The sequence below is a fragment of the Macrobrachium nipponense genome, chromosome 17, assembly GCF_015104395.2.
Source record: "Macrobrachium nipponense isolate FS-2020 chromosome 17, ASM1510439v2, whole genome shotgun sequence".
Classification (NCBI taxonomy): domain Eukaryota; kingdom Metazoa; phylum Arthropoda; class Malacostraca; order Decapoda; family Palaemonidae; genus Macrobrachium; species Macrobrachium nipponense.
Genome location: NC_087210.1, coordinates 80,361,365 through 80,379,380, shown reverse-complemented (window position 1 = coordinate 80,379,380; position 18,016 = coordinate 80,361,365). Strand labels below are relative to the sequence as shown.

General features: G+C 33.1%; 2 protein-coding genes across 3 annotated transcripts in view; both read left to right on the top strand.

Moving 5' to 3' along the window:
* Nucleotides 1–18,016, top strand: part of LOC135196358 (trace amine-associated receptor 4-like) — a 319,564-nt gene that overhangs the window by 140,083 nt on the left and 161,465 nt on the right. The gene's annotated exons all lie outside the window — the stretch shown is intronic.
* Nucleotides 6,212–17,058, top strand: LOC135195966 (RNA-binding protein cabeza-like). The gene is made up of 4 exons (XM_064222469.1): nucleotides 6,212–6,302; nucleotides 15,686–15,807; nucleotides 16,728–16,805; nucleotides 16,915–17,058. The coding sequence occupies exons 1-4, from the start codon at nucleotides 6,212–6,214 to the stop codon at nucleotides 17,056–17,058; spliced, it is 435 nt and encodes a 144-aa protein (XP_064078539.1).

Sequence of the window (18,016 nt, the reverse complement as noted above, 5' to 3'; positions counted from 1 at the left end):
AAAGCGTTTACATCTCCCTTTCTCTCTCTCTCTCTCTCTCTCTCTCTCTCTCTCTCTCCATCATCGCACGGGCACTTTTGATTTCAAATTAAAAAACGTAACGATTTCATTCTTACTGAATGGGTTCACTCGTAAAAACTTTTTTTAGATTCAGATTTGATTATTTCTTTTTAGAGTTATTAGTATTATTTAGGGTTTTGTGTGGATTGAACAAACATTATACTTTGTGTGGTGTGGAAACACGCACCATCTGGGTTTTTTGTGGAAGTTTACTGTGAAATGTGTTGAGAGTGCAATTGAAACAAGCTGTGCAGCAAAGAAGAAAAGAAAGAAAAGAGGAGACAAGAAAAAGAAAAGGAAGGAAAAATTGGTTTTCTTTTTTTATCTTTTTGTTATAACCAAGGAATGGTTCTAAATTAAGTTCCAGAGTTGGTTTATATTTTTATTAGTTGCTTTTTTTGCAACTATACAACTAACTAAAATATAATAACTAATAGGCGAACAGTGGGTTGGTGGTTAGGTAAGTAAAATATTTAAAAATTAAATAAAAAAAAAAAAAAAAAAACAAATAAAAAAACTAATAATAAGTATTGGTTTGTTACGATGGTTTGGTTTGAGTTTTTTAGAAGAATTAAGAGAACTAAATAAACTGATGGTTTACAAGGTTTGATTTGAGTTGAAAAAAAAAATAAAGGATTTTGTTTTTTTTTTTTTTCACACATTTTGCCAAAATTTTTATGTTTTGTTTTGTTTTTTGTTGTTCCATTTGAAAGTGCATTTATCCATTTTCTTCTATTGAAGTGTGTTGCTTTTTATTTTATATTCTCGTCTTGGGTGATTATATACTTTTGTGCAATTTTTGGTATTTTCCACAATTTTTCTGTTGTTTGTAATTTGCAATTCCACAATTTTAGTTAATTTAGTTATTTTCATTAAAATTACTTAATCGTTGCACATTTCATTTTGAAATTTGTAACACTTTGCGTGAATTAACTTTAGGCCATTTTTAACTAAGAATTCTTTTCAAGGTTTTATTGTTTGTTTAGCCCAACCTTGTGAATTAATTTAATTTCCAAACTTTCAATTATTGGCCTCTAACACTTTTGAATTTTGACTTTCTTTCTTGAATTAATTTTAATTTTCTTGAACTTTTGTGGGTTGTTTAAATTGTATTTTGATTTAATTACATTTTGATTTTTGACATTTAACTTAATCAATTCAAGAATTTAATTAAAAACTTTGCTTGTTTTCAAAGTAACAGTAATTTTTCCCCTAACTATTGGTGGGAATTTGCACTTATAATTTTGAAGTTTCTGGATAATTAAATTTTGTTTTGTAAAATTTCTTTTTATAACGTATTTCATTTCTCCACCAGTATAACATGTTTTTAATTTAATTTATGATTTATCATTGATGTTAGTTAGAAGAAACATGGAGTGGTAATTCTTGGGGATCTGTTTTTCCTTCAATTCTAACTTGAAGTAACTTAGAACCGCATGGGAAAAGTATCTTAGACTTTTGAAACTCAGGGAAAATACTTAGACTTTGATTAATTTGAATTACTTACCAAGATAAACCTCACCCCTGTTTTTCTGATGAACTTATAGTCTCTGAATTTTCTGCAATACTGGCGTAAGTTGTTAAGGGATCGCTGTTTGCCTTTATAGTATTCAGTCGTTTAGTTACCTGTGCTGAGGGTTAGGTTCAGGTGTTGGCTGTTGTGAGGTAACCAACTTAATGAATGGTAAGTGTAGTAACCAGAATTAACTTGGCAACTTTGTCCACAATATATATATATATAAATATACTACTATATATATTAATATTCTTATATATATATATATATTATATATATATATATTATATATAGAGAGAGAGAGAGAGGTGGGGGGCGGGGTGAGGAGGAGAGAGGGGGAGAGGAGAGAAAGAGGAGAGCGAGAGCGAGAGGAGAGGGTGTCCAATAAAGTCCCCATACTTACCATTACAAGCCAATAAACTACCTTGCAATGGTACTACGGGACTTTAAGGAACAATATAACATGTGTATGGTTTTGATACATACATACATTATAGTATTTTTATTTATACTATATTATTATTTATTATATATATATGTATATGTATAAATATATAATAAATTCCAGTTTCCTTCTTGTTATATTAAAGGACAAAATATGGAATTTACGCCAAAGGCCAGAGGTCATTCAGCTAGTTTCTCGGCATTTGTGAAGAGGAATCATTAATACACACAAGTAGGTCATAGGTCAAAGAAAGCAATAAAAACGAGAGATCAGGGATGGGGCAGACCCTCTATTATGGGGTTTGAGGCGGGGGGGTGGTTAAATAATAAGAATTTCAGCGGATAATAAAGAAAATTCTTGGATACTTTGATAACTTTTTCAGAAAATCCAGTAATGGAATGAGATTCATTTAAAAGAAAAGAACTTTTGCATTGAATTTCTTCGTTCATTTATTTCCAAAAAAAGTTACAACGAAATTAAGAAAAAAAAAAGATATATAAACAATCACAAATTATAATTGCAATTCAGAAAAAGTGAATTAAGCTTTTTATATTCATTCACAAAAAAATAAAACAATAAATAAATATGTAAAAATTAAGCATTTGTTACATATTTACACTTGACATTTTATGTTAGGCATAGATTTTTTTTTTATTATTATTAAATTGGTATTTCAAATGTAAATACATCTGGTCTGACGCAAGATATACTTCAAATTGTGAGGTCATGACATCAAACGCGGCTACACTAGATGATCAACCGAATAATCAATAAGGATTACAATAAACATTCTATTTTGTTTATTCAAAGAAGCCGAACATATGTTTATGTTATTACTGATGAAATGCGAAGTCAGATATTACAGTGCTTTGAATTCAAAAGCTTATAGCTATTGCTTAATCATTTATTACGATTACAAAGCTTTCTTTTGTTAAGGCTTTTGAGGGAGAAGAGAGAGTATTATCTTTATTTGATCACAGGTATCCAGGTATCCAAGTTGGAAACTTTTCGTTTGGCAAATTTTAAAAATCTGGGCTGGGCTTTTTGGAAAGAGAGAGAGAGAGAGAGAGAGAGAGAGAGAGAGAGAGAGAGAAAGGTTTATTATTTTCATCTTTAGTTGGTCATAGATATCCAATATCCATGATCTTTTCTTTGCATAACGTGCTATGTTCCCTCTTCCCTAATATGGCAACCATGACGTGGACCATTGCCAATTTGGCCATCTTCTATAAGCTCTTTTTTTTCAATAAAGTAACTCCCATTAGCACTATTAGTACCAACGTCTCAAAAACTAGTTGCCTCAATACCTTTATAAAACGCCAATACCCACATTCTACGACAATGTCGCATTTTTCATTCCTTTAATAGAAAACAGCGAATCGTCTCTTTGATGGTATTACTTTTGGTCAAAAGTCAAAATTCAAACGATTCTCCAAAGCTACTTTTTAAGCATCATGCGTCGATACTGCCCAGCTTTATTTTTTCTGATTTATCTCCTATGAATACTTCCTTCTTTGCTGTTTGTAACTTTGTCTTCTCTTCGCAAACTTAAACCCCTTTTATGCTCGTTACCTCTGGAAGTCCACATTTGGAATATCTTCCAACAACGCTCCAGAATAGTCCACAATAATTTAAACGTTCAAATTTCGTGAGCAACTTGAAAAAAATTTTTTTTTACAATAGCTTTCGAACTCTTCTCAGGGTTCATCGCCTGAAATAATTGCTGGGAAAGGATTGAGAGTAAGATGGAAGGAAGAGAATATGATCAGAGGTAGAGTAAATGGAATGTAAGGGGTTGCAGTTACGGACACCATCCCCCCCACCCCACACCCCCCTCCGGGAGTGGAACAAGAATGAAAAGGAGAATTAAAGACTAGAGAACTTGGGGAAGGTTTCCCATGGTGTAATAAAAGAATAGAATATGTTGGCGATACTGCAAATATGGAATCGGGTAGACTTTGCAATTATTGCCTTATACAAACACAAGCCATCCATCAAAAAAATAAAATTAAGTCAATCTAAAGCACTTGGCGAGATCACTTAACACAGTCTTAGATTTTCTAGATTTTCTAGAGCTTCCTAGAGCTTCAGAACCCACTGACAACACTATTCACTAATCCATTCCAGATTTAAAGTAATAAAATGTACAATTTGGAAGTCAGGAAAGGTAAGAGAGAGAAGGAAAGACCTAGACAGTGTTGGATAGATGGCGTGATGCAGGGCCTGTGAGGGGGTCCCACACTGTTTATGAGCCTTCCCGTGTAGGTGTATGTATAACTGTTTAACCTGAGGAAACTTTCTGCACACGGGGTTCATCCACGATCCAGAAGTCAACAGTAAGAATGTGGGCAACTATCTTTGCCATTGTCTTTCCCCCAGAATTCACCTCCTGTTAAGGGAATATAAAAACATAAGGAAAGAATATTTGTAAATGTAAAATAAAGTACAAAATGAACTACAACACTGAAGCAACCCAGAGACAATGAACTACTCTCTTTACACTCCACCAAAAAAGCTACACTCCAGAGCTGTTCCCCTTTCTATGCCCACGCGAAAACATGAAGTCTTGTTAAATTCACTAAAAACCTCAAAGCCTAAACATCAATGGAGGGACCACCGGAAACGCTTCAGGACCTTCCAAAAGGCTTTTGATAAGTTAAGACGAAAGGATTCGAGATTCTCAGAGCTCACTGGGGAGTTGCAGAGGTAGAAGGTTGAATTTAGAAGCGGGGAGATAAAGTGCTTTTAGTGGGCTACTTTGGCGTCTATGGTAGAGACGATAGGAGATGGGGGGATGGGGGGGGAAGACGTGGCCACCGGGTACTCCCTGGTGAATGGAAGAGAGAGAGAGAGAGAGAGAGAGAGGTTCCCCAGAGTGGATCCTACAGTCTGTGGCCTTAAATTAATTATGGAGTGCGTCTCTGTGAAGGTAAATTGTGAACAGGATGATGATCTAGAGGAGATTACATAAAACGGAAAATATCAGATCGAATTCAAATGAACTCATAATGAAAAAAACTCAATCTTTTTCTATAAACAAATCGCAGAATCAGATCAAATTAAAAGAAAACTCAAAATAAAAAAGAATTCAGTCTTTTTCTATAAACAAATCGTAATATCAGATCAAATTCAAATGATCTTAAAATTTAAAAAAGAACTCTGTCTTTTTCTATAAACAAATCGTAATATCAGATCGAATTCAAAATAACTTAAAATTAAAGAACTTAATCTTTTATATAAACAAATCGCAGAATCAGATCAAATTAAAAGAAAACTCAAAATAAAAAAGAACTCAGTCTTTTTCTATAAACAAATCGTAATATCAGATCAAATTGAAAAAAACTAAAAATAATAAAACTTAATCTTTTTCTATATACAAATCGCAGAATCAGATCAAATTCAAAATAACTAATAATAAAAAAACTCAAAATTTTTCCATAAACAAATCGCAGAATCAGATCGAAAAAAACTAAAAAAAAAAAACGTAATCTTTTTCTATAAACAAATCGTAATATCAGATCGAATTCAAAATAACTTAAAATTAAAAGGAACTCAATCTCTTCTATAACAAATCGCAGAATCAGATCAAATTCAAAATAACTCAAAATAAAAAACTCAATATTTTTCAATAAACAAATCGTACAATCAGATCGAATTAAAAAAAAACTCAAAATACAATCTTTTTCAATAAGCAAATCGTAATATCATATCAAATTCAAATCATTCCGTGGATTCCCAAAATAATTTCCACTGGCAAGTTTTGGCGAAATACTTTCGCAAATGGGTCAAACAATTTTCCAGAGGCCCGCTGCTTCGTTATCTGGCTTTATGAGGGATTCGTCCTTAATAATATAATAAAACACGACAATTATAACGACTACTCTTGGCCTCATTTCGAACTCGAACTAAAAAAAAAAAAAAAAAAAAAAAAAAAAAAAAAAAAAAAAAAACTTGACCTTTCGAATTCGAAAAAAAACTCTTGACCTACTTTCGTAATAAAAAAAATTTTTGACCTCCTTTAGAACTCAAAAAAAAAAAAAAAAAAAAAACTGACCTCCTTTCGAACTCAAGAAAAAATAACTCTTGACCTCCTTTCGAATGAAAAAAAATCACGTAAAAAATATGCCTAAGTTTCTTCAGTGCAATTGAGTTTTCTGTACAGCGTGTAATGCTGTATAAAACTCTCAGCCATGTCCATGAAACTCTTAACCGTGGTCCATGAAACTCTCAGCCATGGTCCGGTGGTGGCCATCGTTTTTAGCACCTATGGCCGTGCCAGACGTTCGATCAAGACTAACTTTAACCTTAAATAAAATAAAAACTACTAAGGCTAGAGAGCTGCAACTTGGTACGTTTGATGATTGGAAGGTGGATGATCAACATACCAATTTGCAGCCTTCTAGCCTCAGTAGTTGCCAAGATCTGAGGGCGGACAGGAAAACTACGGACGGATAGAGAACTAGCCATCTCAATCGTTTTCTTTAACGGAAAACTCAAAAATAACAACAGAAAACGGAACGAACCTCTGAGAATGCCATTGTGCATTAAACTCGAAATGTAAATATATGAGATAAATATATTTAAGAAAAAAAAATTATCTTTGGATACAAAGACTATGTTGCACTTAGGTGCTAATGAAGAGAAACATCAAAGATTTTTTTTTAAATTATTTTTTATTCGTTACGTCATTCTTACGTCGATGTTTTTCTGGAATATGTTCACTCGCCTTAATGCAACAATGTTTCTGTCGCAAATAATCACAGTGATTTTAATGGTGCAGCGAAGCAGAAATCATTTTGAGAAGGGTAATTGTTTACATGCCTATTATATATATATATATATATATATATATATATATATATATTATATATATATATATATATATATATATATATATATATATATATAGATATATATATATATATATATATATATATATATATATATAGTGTGAATAGTTAAATGCCTCAGACTTCACTGAATAAATTCTCACGGTGGACGAGCTTTTCAGTACATTTTAAATATTTCATTTATAAAACGTTTATTTCTCTTTCTTTTCAGTGTTTGGAAAATGTGTGTGCAAATGCCCATCGTTCCTTTTGAGTCTACAGCTCAAAAAGCAAACAATTCTAGCAATTGCCTCCAACACGGAGAGATCTATAACAATTCACGCTTATATCTTCTAAACAAAGAATTTGAAACTCATCGCTCGTGGTTTAGCATCGGTAACCTGTTGTGTAAATCTAGTTCACAGAGTGGTTGAACATATATTCCTTAAGGAATATTTTCGTTAATGTGAGTGAAACGCAGGAATTTATCTCTCTCTCTCTCTCTCTCTCTCTCCTCTCTCTCTCTCTCTCTATCTACTTACTCAGTCATATATAGCATCGGTAACACGTTCTGTAAACCTAGTTCACAGAGTGGTTGAACGTATATTCCTTAAAGAATATTTTCGTGAATGTGAGTGAAAGGCATGAATTTATCCACCTCTCTCTCTCTCTCTCTCTCTCTCTCTCTCTCTCTCTCTCTCTCTCTCTCTCTCTCTAGGTACAAGAGCTTATTTTCAAAATTAAAACCGGGCTCCATGTTGACAAAGTCCCTTATTAGTTAGCCAGCCTATTTATATCAGGAGCCCATTCTGTCTGGGAGTAAATGATTTTGAAAATACGTAGGGAGCTTTTTTTAACACATTCATTAGTATTATCATTATTAATTATTCAGAAGACGAACCCTACTCATATGGAACAAGCCCACCACCAAAGTGGCTATTGACTTGGAATTCAAGTTTCCAAGGAATATGTTGTTCATTAGAAAGAAGTATCAGAAGGTTAATGGAAATGCATGAAATGTTGTAGGACACACACACACAAACACACGCGCGCGCGCACGTAAACTTGTCATTTTAACCATTAAAATTAAAATAAAGGAATAACTTCAGTATGCACACGTACTATCAATATAGAAAATTGGATTGGAACTATTCTGAAAAAAAATACAAACTCGGAAGTGTAAATTTGATTTTGAAAAAATGCAGGGAGTGACATGACCTGTTTACGACAAGCATTGCAAACACGCACACACACACAGTGACACACAAAATAAACAAATAATTTTAACTATCAAAATATAAATAAGAGAACGCCATCACTGTGAAAAAAGTACAAACGAGCGAACCATTTATGGCAATAGAGGAATCTGGAGGATGAAAATTAATATTTCGCTCGTATGTGAAATGCGTGTCACCTACACGACCTTCTGATACTGAAGGGAATAATGAAATTCCTTTCCCAAACGAAAGCACTTTATGACAGATGTTCCACTTCACCCTCACGATCGGATGGGAAGATTTTGCGGCCCTGAGAGCAATATTTCTGAAGCCAAACGAATATTGAAAGCATATTTCTTTTCTCCAAATAGGCGGGGAACGGAGTTCGGAATTTCGCGAGATGACGACATAACTTTAGATGCCCAAAAGAGTGAAATCAATTGACTTGGTTTTATGGTCTAAAAAAAAATTAAAGCAATAAATGTTGATTATTCTATCACCCAAGATTAAAGATTAACTCAAAATTACAGCAAAAAAAAAAAATAAGTATAAAAAACACACACACACAAAATTAAAGCAATGAATATTGATTATTCTGTCACTCGAGATTAAAAAATTACCCAAAATTACAGCAACAAATTGTATTACAGAGAGATTAACTCAACAAGCAAATCCACCAAATAAGTTTCAAGTCCCCCCCAAAAAGTATTCAATCACTTAAGTGACTTAACGGTACTTAAAACGAAAACTCCCAAATACATTCTATAAGGATGGGTCCACACTACATGAACTATGTCACGATCTTTAAAAAAAAATTAAAGCAATAAATATTCATTAATATGCCACTCAAGGTTAAAGGAAAACACCAAAATTACAGCAACAAATTGTAATTACTGAGAGCATTCAGTCATAAGTGACTTAACAGTACTTAAAACGAAAATTCCCATGTACAGTCTATGAGGAAGCGTCCATATTATATAAACAATGTCGCGAACACAAGTGGAAAACTTATCACAAACAAGTTGAACACATGTCAACAAATGGAAGAGGAGTTCTGAACTTTAGCAAATACTGGATGACTATGCGAAGTTCTGGTTGGTATACCCAACAAGTCGCCGACCTATATTCAACCTGTTTGTGATGACTGCGAGCTGTGTATCGATACGTTTATATGGCATGTTTTTACTGTAGTGTGGACACAGTCGAACACTTGCAAGCACTTGTTCTAAAGTTGATTTCAAGCAAGCAATACTTTCCCTTCTCAGAAGGTGGTCAACGAGAGAAAAGACTCGTTTATAATCTTTTTAATAAATAAATATCTCTTAGTAGCGCAAGTCTTGAAAATTGAAAAACAAAAGTAAAAATCTCTACAGTTTGTCTTTGTTTGTTTGTTTGTTTGTATGGTGTTTTGACGTTGCATGGAACCAGCGGTTATTCAGCAACGGGACCTACGGCTTGACGTGACTTCCGAACCCCATCTCGAGATCTCTACAAAGAGATCTCGAGAATCTGTTTGATTCCTATTTTTGAAAAGGGGAATCGATCAGGATTCCAGGAAGCTCTCTGTAGAGATATAATTCATATCCAAACATACGTGCATGTACCCATACAGAACTGTGGATTCGTCCAATAAATCTTTCGGATAGTGGCGAGAAACCACATATCATTGCATACCTTACACCAGTGGGCAGTTGAGTTTCTACGCACCTTTCCCCTATTCTAATAAATTCTAGATCTCCTACGACTATCAAATTTTCTTGTCAAGCTAAGAACTTAATCAGACGATTTGAGCGTATATGGGCAATGTTATCTCAGCGCCAAACATGTCTGATCCAACTCGTGTGTGCGTGTGTGGTGACGTTTGACCAGTACGTCACACAGTGACCGTCATGATAAAAACCAGTATATATATATATATATATATATATAGATATATATATATAGATATATATATATATATATATATATATATATAGATACATGCATACATATATATATATATATATAGATTATATATATATATATATATATATATATATATATATATATATATATATATATATATATATATATATATATATATATATATTTATGATATATATATATATATATCTATATTATATATATATATATATATATATATATATATATATTTATTTATATATATATATATATATATATATATATATATATATATATATATATATATATATATATAGTATATATATATATATATATATATATATATATATTACATTTATAATTTTTAAAAATTTCCGTCTCGTTATGTTCTCTCCTCGTTAAAATTAACAACGATGAAATTCAACCTAAATTCCCGACATATTTTTTGTAGCAGAAATTAAAAGTCCTTCATGAGTGTGACCTTGTTTGCAATGGAGTTATAATTATTTTCCTCTCCCACACACCCACCCCCCGACAATAAAAAAAAGAAAATAAAATTCCTCTACGCATACTCCCCTTATCACATACCTCTTCCATTGCAATCCTTCCAACCCACCCTCGATATCCATTCCATAATTTAACTGAGAGATCGGAATCTAACATTAAAAGAGGTAAACGGGAATTGCAAAAGCGCCGTAGGAGAGTTTTGTAAAAATAAATAATAAATAAATAAAAATATAAAAGCGTCTGGATTACCTCATGTATTCTGTGCGCCATTTCAGGCTGAAAGGATATATTCGGCGGTCTCTCGTTCTCATTAGCGAATGGGACGAGGAATATATCCTTCCCGGGGAATGAATCCTTCGTTTTGGCATTTGATTCATCGTTCCTTTATTGTGGGTCGCTTTTGGGGCCGGAGGAGGGAGGGTGGGTTGTTCGGGGGGGGGGGGGGGGGGGGGAGAGCGTCAATGAACAACGATTGCGTTCGTCTCGAAGTGTAGGTTTGCTATTACTGGTCAAATCCTGTCATAAAATAAAATAAAATCAGCAATATACTATGTTTATGTATGTAGATATATGTTTGTATGTATATCTAAATGTATATAAATATATGTATATATATATATATATATATATATATATATATATAATGTATATATATATACATACATACATACATTTGAATATACGTACACAACATATATCTATATACATATATATTCTGATATACCATATATATATATATATATATATATATATATATATATATATATATATATATATATATATATACACATTAAGTACATAGCTAGGATGAAATACGTACCTACATATTAGTATGTATATATTTATACAAGTATGTATAAATATATGTAAATATATGTATATATGTGTACATAGTGTATTTATTTATTTATACGCATTTATGTATGAAGCACCACTGCTAATGAGACTTCTGTTCAGGTATATGAAGCGGCTAATGTTGTAATTAACCGAGTGACGTTGTTCAATTAAAACCACCTTTTGCCATCTCGGGTCAGAGAGCGCAGGACAGGTCACAAAGTGCTCAGCTAGTTACTGTAAATTAAAGGTCCTCCTCAGGTGTCCTCGAGGTAAATAAGTCGGCTATGAACTGGTTTTTATTTTTTCAATTTTTTAATTTTTTTTGCAAGCAAAGTAGTCAACGATGAAATAATTTTATTTTCAAACAAAGTAGTCGGCAATGAACTTTTGTTCAAACAAGTAGTCGACAATGAAGTTTTTTTTTCAAACATAGTGGTCGACAATGAAGTTTTTTCCCTTCTTTTTGCAAAGTAGTCGACACTGAAGATTTTTTTGTAAACAAAGTAGTCGACAATGAAGTTTTCTTGCAAACGAAGAAGATGACATTTAACTTTTTTTTTTGCGAACAAAGTAGTCGACAATAAAGTTTTCTTGCAAACAAAGAAGACGACATTTAACTTTTTTTTTTTGCGAACAAAGTAGTCGACAATGAAGTTTTCTTTTTTACAAACAATGAAAGAGGGCAATGAACTTTTTTTTACAAACAAAGTAGTCGACAATGAAGTTTTCCTTTTTTACAAACAATGAAAGACGACAATGAAGTTTTTTTGCAAACAAAGTAGTCGACAATGAAGGTTTTTTTTTCGCAAACAAAGTAGTCGACAATGAAGTTCTTTTCGCAAACAAAGAAGACAATGAACTTTTTTTAATCAAAACAGGCGACAATGAAGTTTTTTTGCAAACAAAGAAGTCGACAAAGAACTTTTTTTACAAACAAAGTAGTCGACAATGAAGTTTTTCTTTTTACAAACAATGAAAGACGACAATGAACATTATTTGCAAACAAAGCAGACGACAATGAATTTTTTTAAACAAAACCGTCGACAATGAAGTTTTTTTTTGCAAACAAAGAAGACGACGATGAACTTTTTTTTTAAACAAACCAGTCAACAATGAAGTTTTCTTTTGCAAACAAAGTAGTTGACAATGAAGTTCTTTTTTTCGCAAACGAAGACGGCGACAATGAACTTTATTTGCAAACAAAGAAGTCAACAATGAACCTTTTTATTTTTTATAAACAAGTCGACAATGAACTGATTTTTCTTTTTAAACAAAGACACAATGAAATTAAAAATGAAAATTTAACTCATTAGTAGCTCATGCAGCGAAACCTTAAAAAAGGAAAAAGGAGGTCAATCGCTGCACAAAAATTGCTTGCAACAGGGAAATCAAACTTCCTCTAACTCAGCCTAGAGTCCGAATTCAATCCATATTATCTTCACTGGACCGGAACTGGCCCAGCGTTGCAAACCGTTGCCTGATGCATCGGCAAAGGAGATGTTTACTAATCCACGCTTCTGCAAGCACTAAGTCAACGGGAAAGTCGGGACGATGCTTGGACGCTGCTTGCAAAAGGCAAACGGAGCGTTGAAACGCAAGTCTCACAGTTGTAACAGGTTTACAATGCAATTCGCCATTGGCGTGGAATTATTCCATGACCGTCGACTCCGTAAGTATATATAAATATACAGGGTGTCCATAAAGTCCCAGTACCATTACAAGTATTTATGGCTTGTAATGGTACTTTATGGACACCATGTATGTATATATATATGTATATATATATATATATATATATATATATATATATATATATGTATGTATGTATGTATGTAGTATGTCATGTTAAGTATGTATGGTATGTATGTATGTATATTGTCTGTAGTATGTATGTATGTGTGTATTATATATATATATATATATACATATATATATATATATATATATATATATAATATATATATATAATATGTATGTATATATATGGCATTTAAAAATATTTTGTTATTGGGGGGGGGTGGGGGATTGGGGGAGGGGAGGGGGATACCAGCCGGCTGAACCACAAATTTCAGAACCGCCCCTCTGATTTCGAATTTGCATTGCATAAATGCAACAGGTTTCGTGTTTCCACTTTTTGGTGGGTGTTTGAATTATAAGAATCAGATTGGGGAAATTGACCTTTTTTTTTTACTTTTTTTTTTTTTTTACTCTGATATCGAACAGGTATTGAAGGGGGCATAGTTTGTTGTATTTTTGTTTTGTTTGTGTGTGGGGGGGGGGGGGGTGGGGGCGATGCAGGGGGTGGTTTATTGCTTGAATGGAAGGGTAGGAAACTTTTTATTTATTTATATTTTTAATATTCCAGAGAATTTAAACGTTGCTCAGAAAGTTACGATTTACGAGTGGTCAGGAATCTGTTTTTTATTCCGCGAAAATTAGGAATGATATTGGAATGACGTAATACTGAACGAATTCTAAGACTTCAGAAATAAAGCAGATTCTCTCTCTCTCTCTCTCCTTGTCATGCAGTTTGATTTTGGTATAAACATTACATAAGTATCTGGTGAAAAATGACCAACTGATTCTAAAATGCAAATTATCGTGTATATATAATATATATATATATATATATATATATATATATATATATATATATATATATATATATATATATATATATATATATATATATATATATATATATATATATATTATATATATATATATATATATTATATATATATATACACGATAATTTACATTTTAGAATTAATTGGTAATTGTTTTTACCTGATACTTATGTAATATTTACACCAAAATCAAGCTGCATGACAAGGAGAGAGAGAGAGAGAGAGAGAGAGAGAGAGAGAGAAGAGAGAGAGAGAATCTGCTTTATTTCTGAAGTCTTAGAATTCGTTCAGTATTACGTCATTCCATAATATCATTCCTAATTTTCGCGGAATAAAAAACAGATCCCTGACCACTCGTAAATCGTAACTTGTGAGCAACGTTTAAATTCTCTGGAATATTAAAAATATAAATAAATAAAAGGTTTCCTACCCTTCCATTCAAGCAATGACACCCCTTGCACACCCCGCCCCCCCAAACCCCCACACAAAACAAAAATTACAACAAAACTAGGCCCCTTTCAGTACTTGTTCGATATCAGAAGTAAAAAAAAAAAAAAAAAAAAAAAAAAGAGTAAAAAAAAAAAAAAAAAAGGTATATTTCCCCAATCAGATTCTTATAATTCAAACACCCACCAAAAAGTGGAAACACGAAACCTGTTGCAATTATACAATGCAAATTCGAAATCAGAGGGGCGGTTCTGAAATTTGTGGTTCAGCCGGCTGGTATCCCCCCCCCCCCCACCACAATCCCCACCCCCCAGGCCATAGCAAAAAAAAAGAAAAAAATATATATATACAATAAAATAAATAAATAAATAAATAAAAATTCCAAAGGAAAGACAGATATAGATAGAACACAGATAAGTGTTATCTTATCAATTATTAGAAACGCTTACGATGCGCAAACACTAAGAACTAGACAATGGGAACAGTCTTAGTGACTGGGTTAATTAATCAGGAGATTTAAGACCGATCTATTTTCGGTAGCCTATAGGTCATACCCTATAGGGGCCGTATACAGAACCGGTGGCCTGGGTCATACGCTGTAGCAACCGTGCAGAAAACTCTATTGCGCCGAAGAAACTTCGACGCATATTTTTAATTGTTACGTCATTTATTCAACATTTCCCGGGAAAGCGTCACAATAAAGTCAGTTTGCATCGAAGGAGAAAAGACATTATTTGTTTCAAAGGAGAAACAGCATAAAAAACAACATATCAAATCTGAATATTCCCGATACTTGGACGTTTCAAACAATAAATACGAGCCTAATGATTTATTGCCCTTCCTTTTTTATCTCTCATTTCAGAGAGGGAACGAGAAAAAGAAAGAAGGAAATTCACAATGAACATCACATTCAAAAACAAAAGAATCCATTGTACATATCAGAGTTACGTCATTTTAATTTCTTTTTGGTGGACAGTTAAAAACTTTGGTTGAAACTGAGCGCAATAACTCGATAATTATTCAAATAATTATTATTGTCTCGTTAAAAGGCGAATTATGTGAAAAAATGACTGAAAAACGAAAAGGACGTCACATATACGATTATGTCGCAGATATCGACATGAATAAATATCTGCCGTATAAACGATGAAAGATAAAATGAGTGAAAAACATAGATACGTAAAATCGAGTAAAAATGTAATGGAAATATGGCACACGTCCTCGGGTAAAAAAAAAAATTTTAAAAATGAATAAAATTGCGTGAATTAAAACAAAAAATCTCTAACCCACACTAGTCAGTTCAAAGGCCTCTTGGAAGGGAGGAGGAGGAGGAGGAGGAAGAGGTGGAGGAGGAGGAGGAGGTGGAGGAAAAAGAGGTGGTGGAGGAGGAAGAGGAATAGGAGGAGGAGGAGGTCAGGCAAGCGAAATCGAGAGCATTTTCAACACCGAAAAAAATAAACGGAAAAAAAACCTTCCACTAATGGCGAGAACAGAAATGTCCCTAAGAGCAAAGTGACTGAAAGTGATCTCTCCCCCTCACCCCCCCCCCCCCCCACACTCTCTCTCTCTCTCTCTCTCTCTCTCTCTCTCTCTCTCTCCCTTCCCCATTAACTCTGACAGAATTTTTTTTTTAAAATGCACATAAAGGGTGTCGGCAGAGAGAGAGAGAGAGAGAGAGAGAGAGAGAGAGAGAGAGAGAGAAAGCAGAAATAATGATGCAGAAATAAGTAAGCCTATCCAACGATAAAAGGAAAAATCAAATATTCTTTAAAGATTGAAATATTTTTTTTAATGCAAATGCAAAAAACCACTGACGAAAAAGTTAAAAAAGTAAAAAAAAAAAACCTTGACTGATATTCTGATCATACTGACAATATTTCCTCAAGCGAAATTCTTTATGTAAATATTTATTCGTTCATTTACTGAAGCAAGGCAATAATAATAATAATAATAATAATAATAATAATAATAATAATAATAATAATAATAATAATAATAATAATAATAATAATAATAATAATAAATGTTCTAAAGGGTCCACAATAATATACAAAGTGTTAAAGAGTCCATGTATAATTTTTAAGACTTTACAAAAAGCTTTCGAACCCTTCCCTGGGTTCATCTTCAGTCCAAATGAACAATTAGTTACAACATGTACAGAGGTAAATTTAAAAACAAGAGTCGTTGAAGATCGTTGACACCGGTCGTTAGCTCGTTAATGGGCCAGGTGATGAAGAAAGAGGGCAGTTAACTCCAACTAGGTGATTTCCTCTCTCCTATCAATCCTCCTGGCTGCAATTCTGTTGGATCTCCGCAATAGTTGTTGTAACGTTGCAGGAAGTCCTTAATCCGAGGACGTACATTGGGCACCGTAACCAGACTCCCCTGGGGCAGCGGTTACCTGTACAGGGAGAGGCAAGGCGGAAGCAGCATCAGGAGAGGGAAAAACACAGCCTGTCTTACAGTTAAAAAAAATTTTTTTTCCTCTCCTGATGCTGCTTCCGCCTTGCCTCTCCCTGTCCAGATAACCGCTGGCCCAGGGGAGTCTGGTTACGGTGCCCAATCTACGCCCTCGGATGAAGGATTTCCTGCAATGTTGCAACAACCATTTCGGAAATGCAACAGAATTGCAGCCAGGAGGATTCATAGGGGAGAGGAAATCACCTAGTTGGAGTTAACTGCCCTCTTCTTCATCACCTGGCCCATTAACGAGCTAACGACCGATGACAACGATTTTCAACGACTCTTGTTTTTAAATTTACTTCTGTACATGTAACTAATTGTTCATTTGGACTGAAGATGAACCAAGGGAAGGGTTCGAAAGCTTTTTGTAAAGTCTTAAAAATCATACATGGACTCTTAACACTTTGTATTATTGTTGACCCTTTAGAACATTATATATACGCTCGCAATAGAGAGTTTTTCCTTAAATAATAATAATAATAATAATAATAGTAATAATAATAATAATAAAAATAAAAATAATAATAATAATAATAATAATAATAATAATAATAATAATAATAATAATAATAATAATAATAATAATAATAATAATAATAACAGCAGTATCTATTATAAAATATGACAAACGGTGATTTTTTGGTCTGACTCTCTGCTAGAATAATAATAATAATAATAATAATAATAATAATAATAATAATAATAATAATAATAATAATAATAATAATAATTAGGCCAGAAAAAATAAAAAAGAAGGATATGGGATATGCCAGTGGACATTGTACCCATACCATAGGACCACAAGGAGGCACGATCCCAAGATCCCTGAAAAGGAATCTGGAAAAAAATATTATTAATATTATTATTATTGTTATTACTCAGAAGATGAATCCTACTCTCACGGACCAAGCCCACCAAAGGGGCCACTGACTTGAAATTCAAGCCTCCAAAGAATATTTTACGATGTTCATTAGGAAAACTTAGCAAGAGGACCACCATGTTCAGTTTCATAGCTTCTCATCGTCGCTATTTCCGGAGACGTGTACTTAACGAAGATGGCAATTTACCCCTTGTTTGTTTGTTTGTTTGTTTGTATGAGTGTTTTTACGTTGCATGGAACCAGTGGTTATTCAGCAACGGGACCAACGGCTTTACGTAACTTC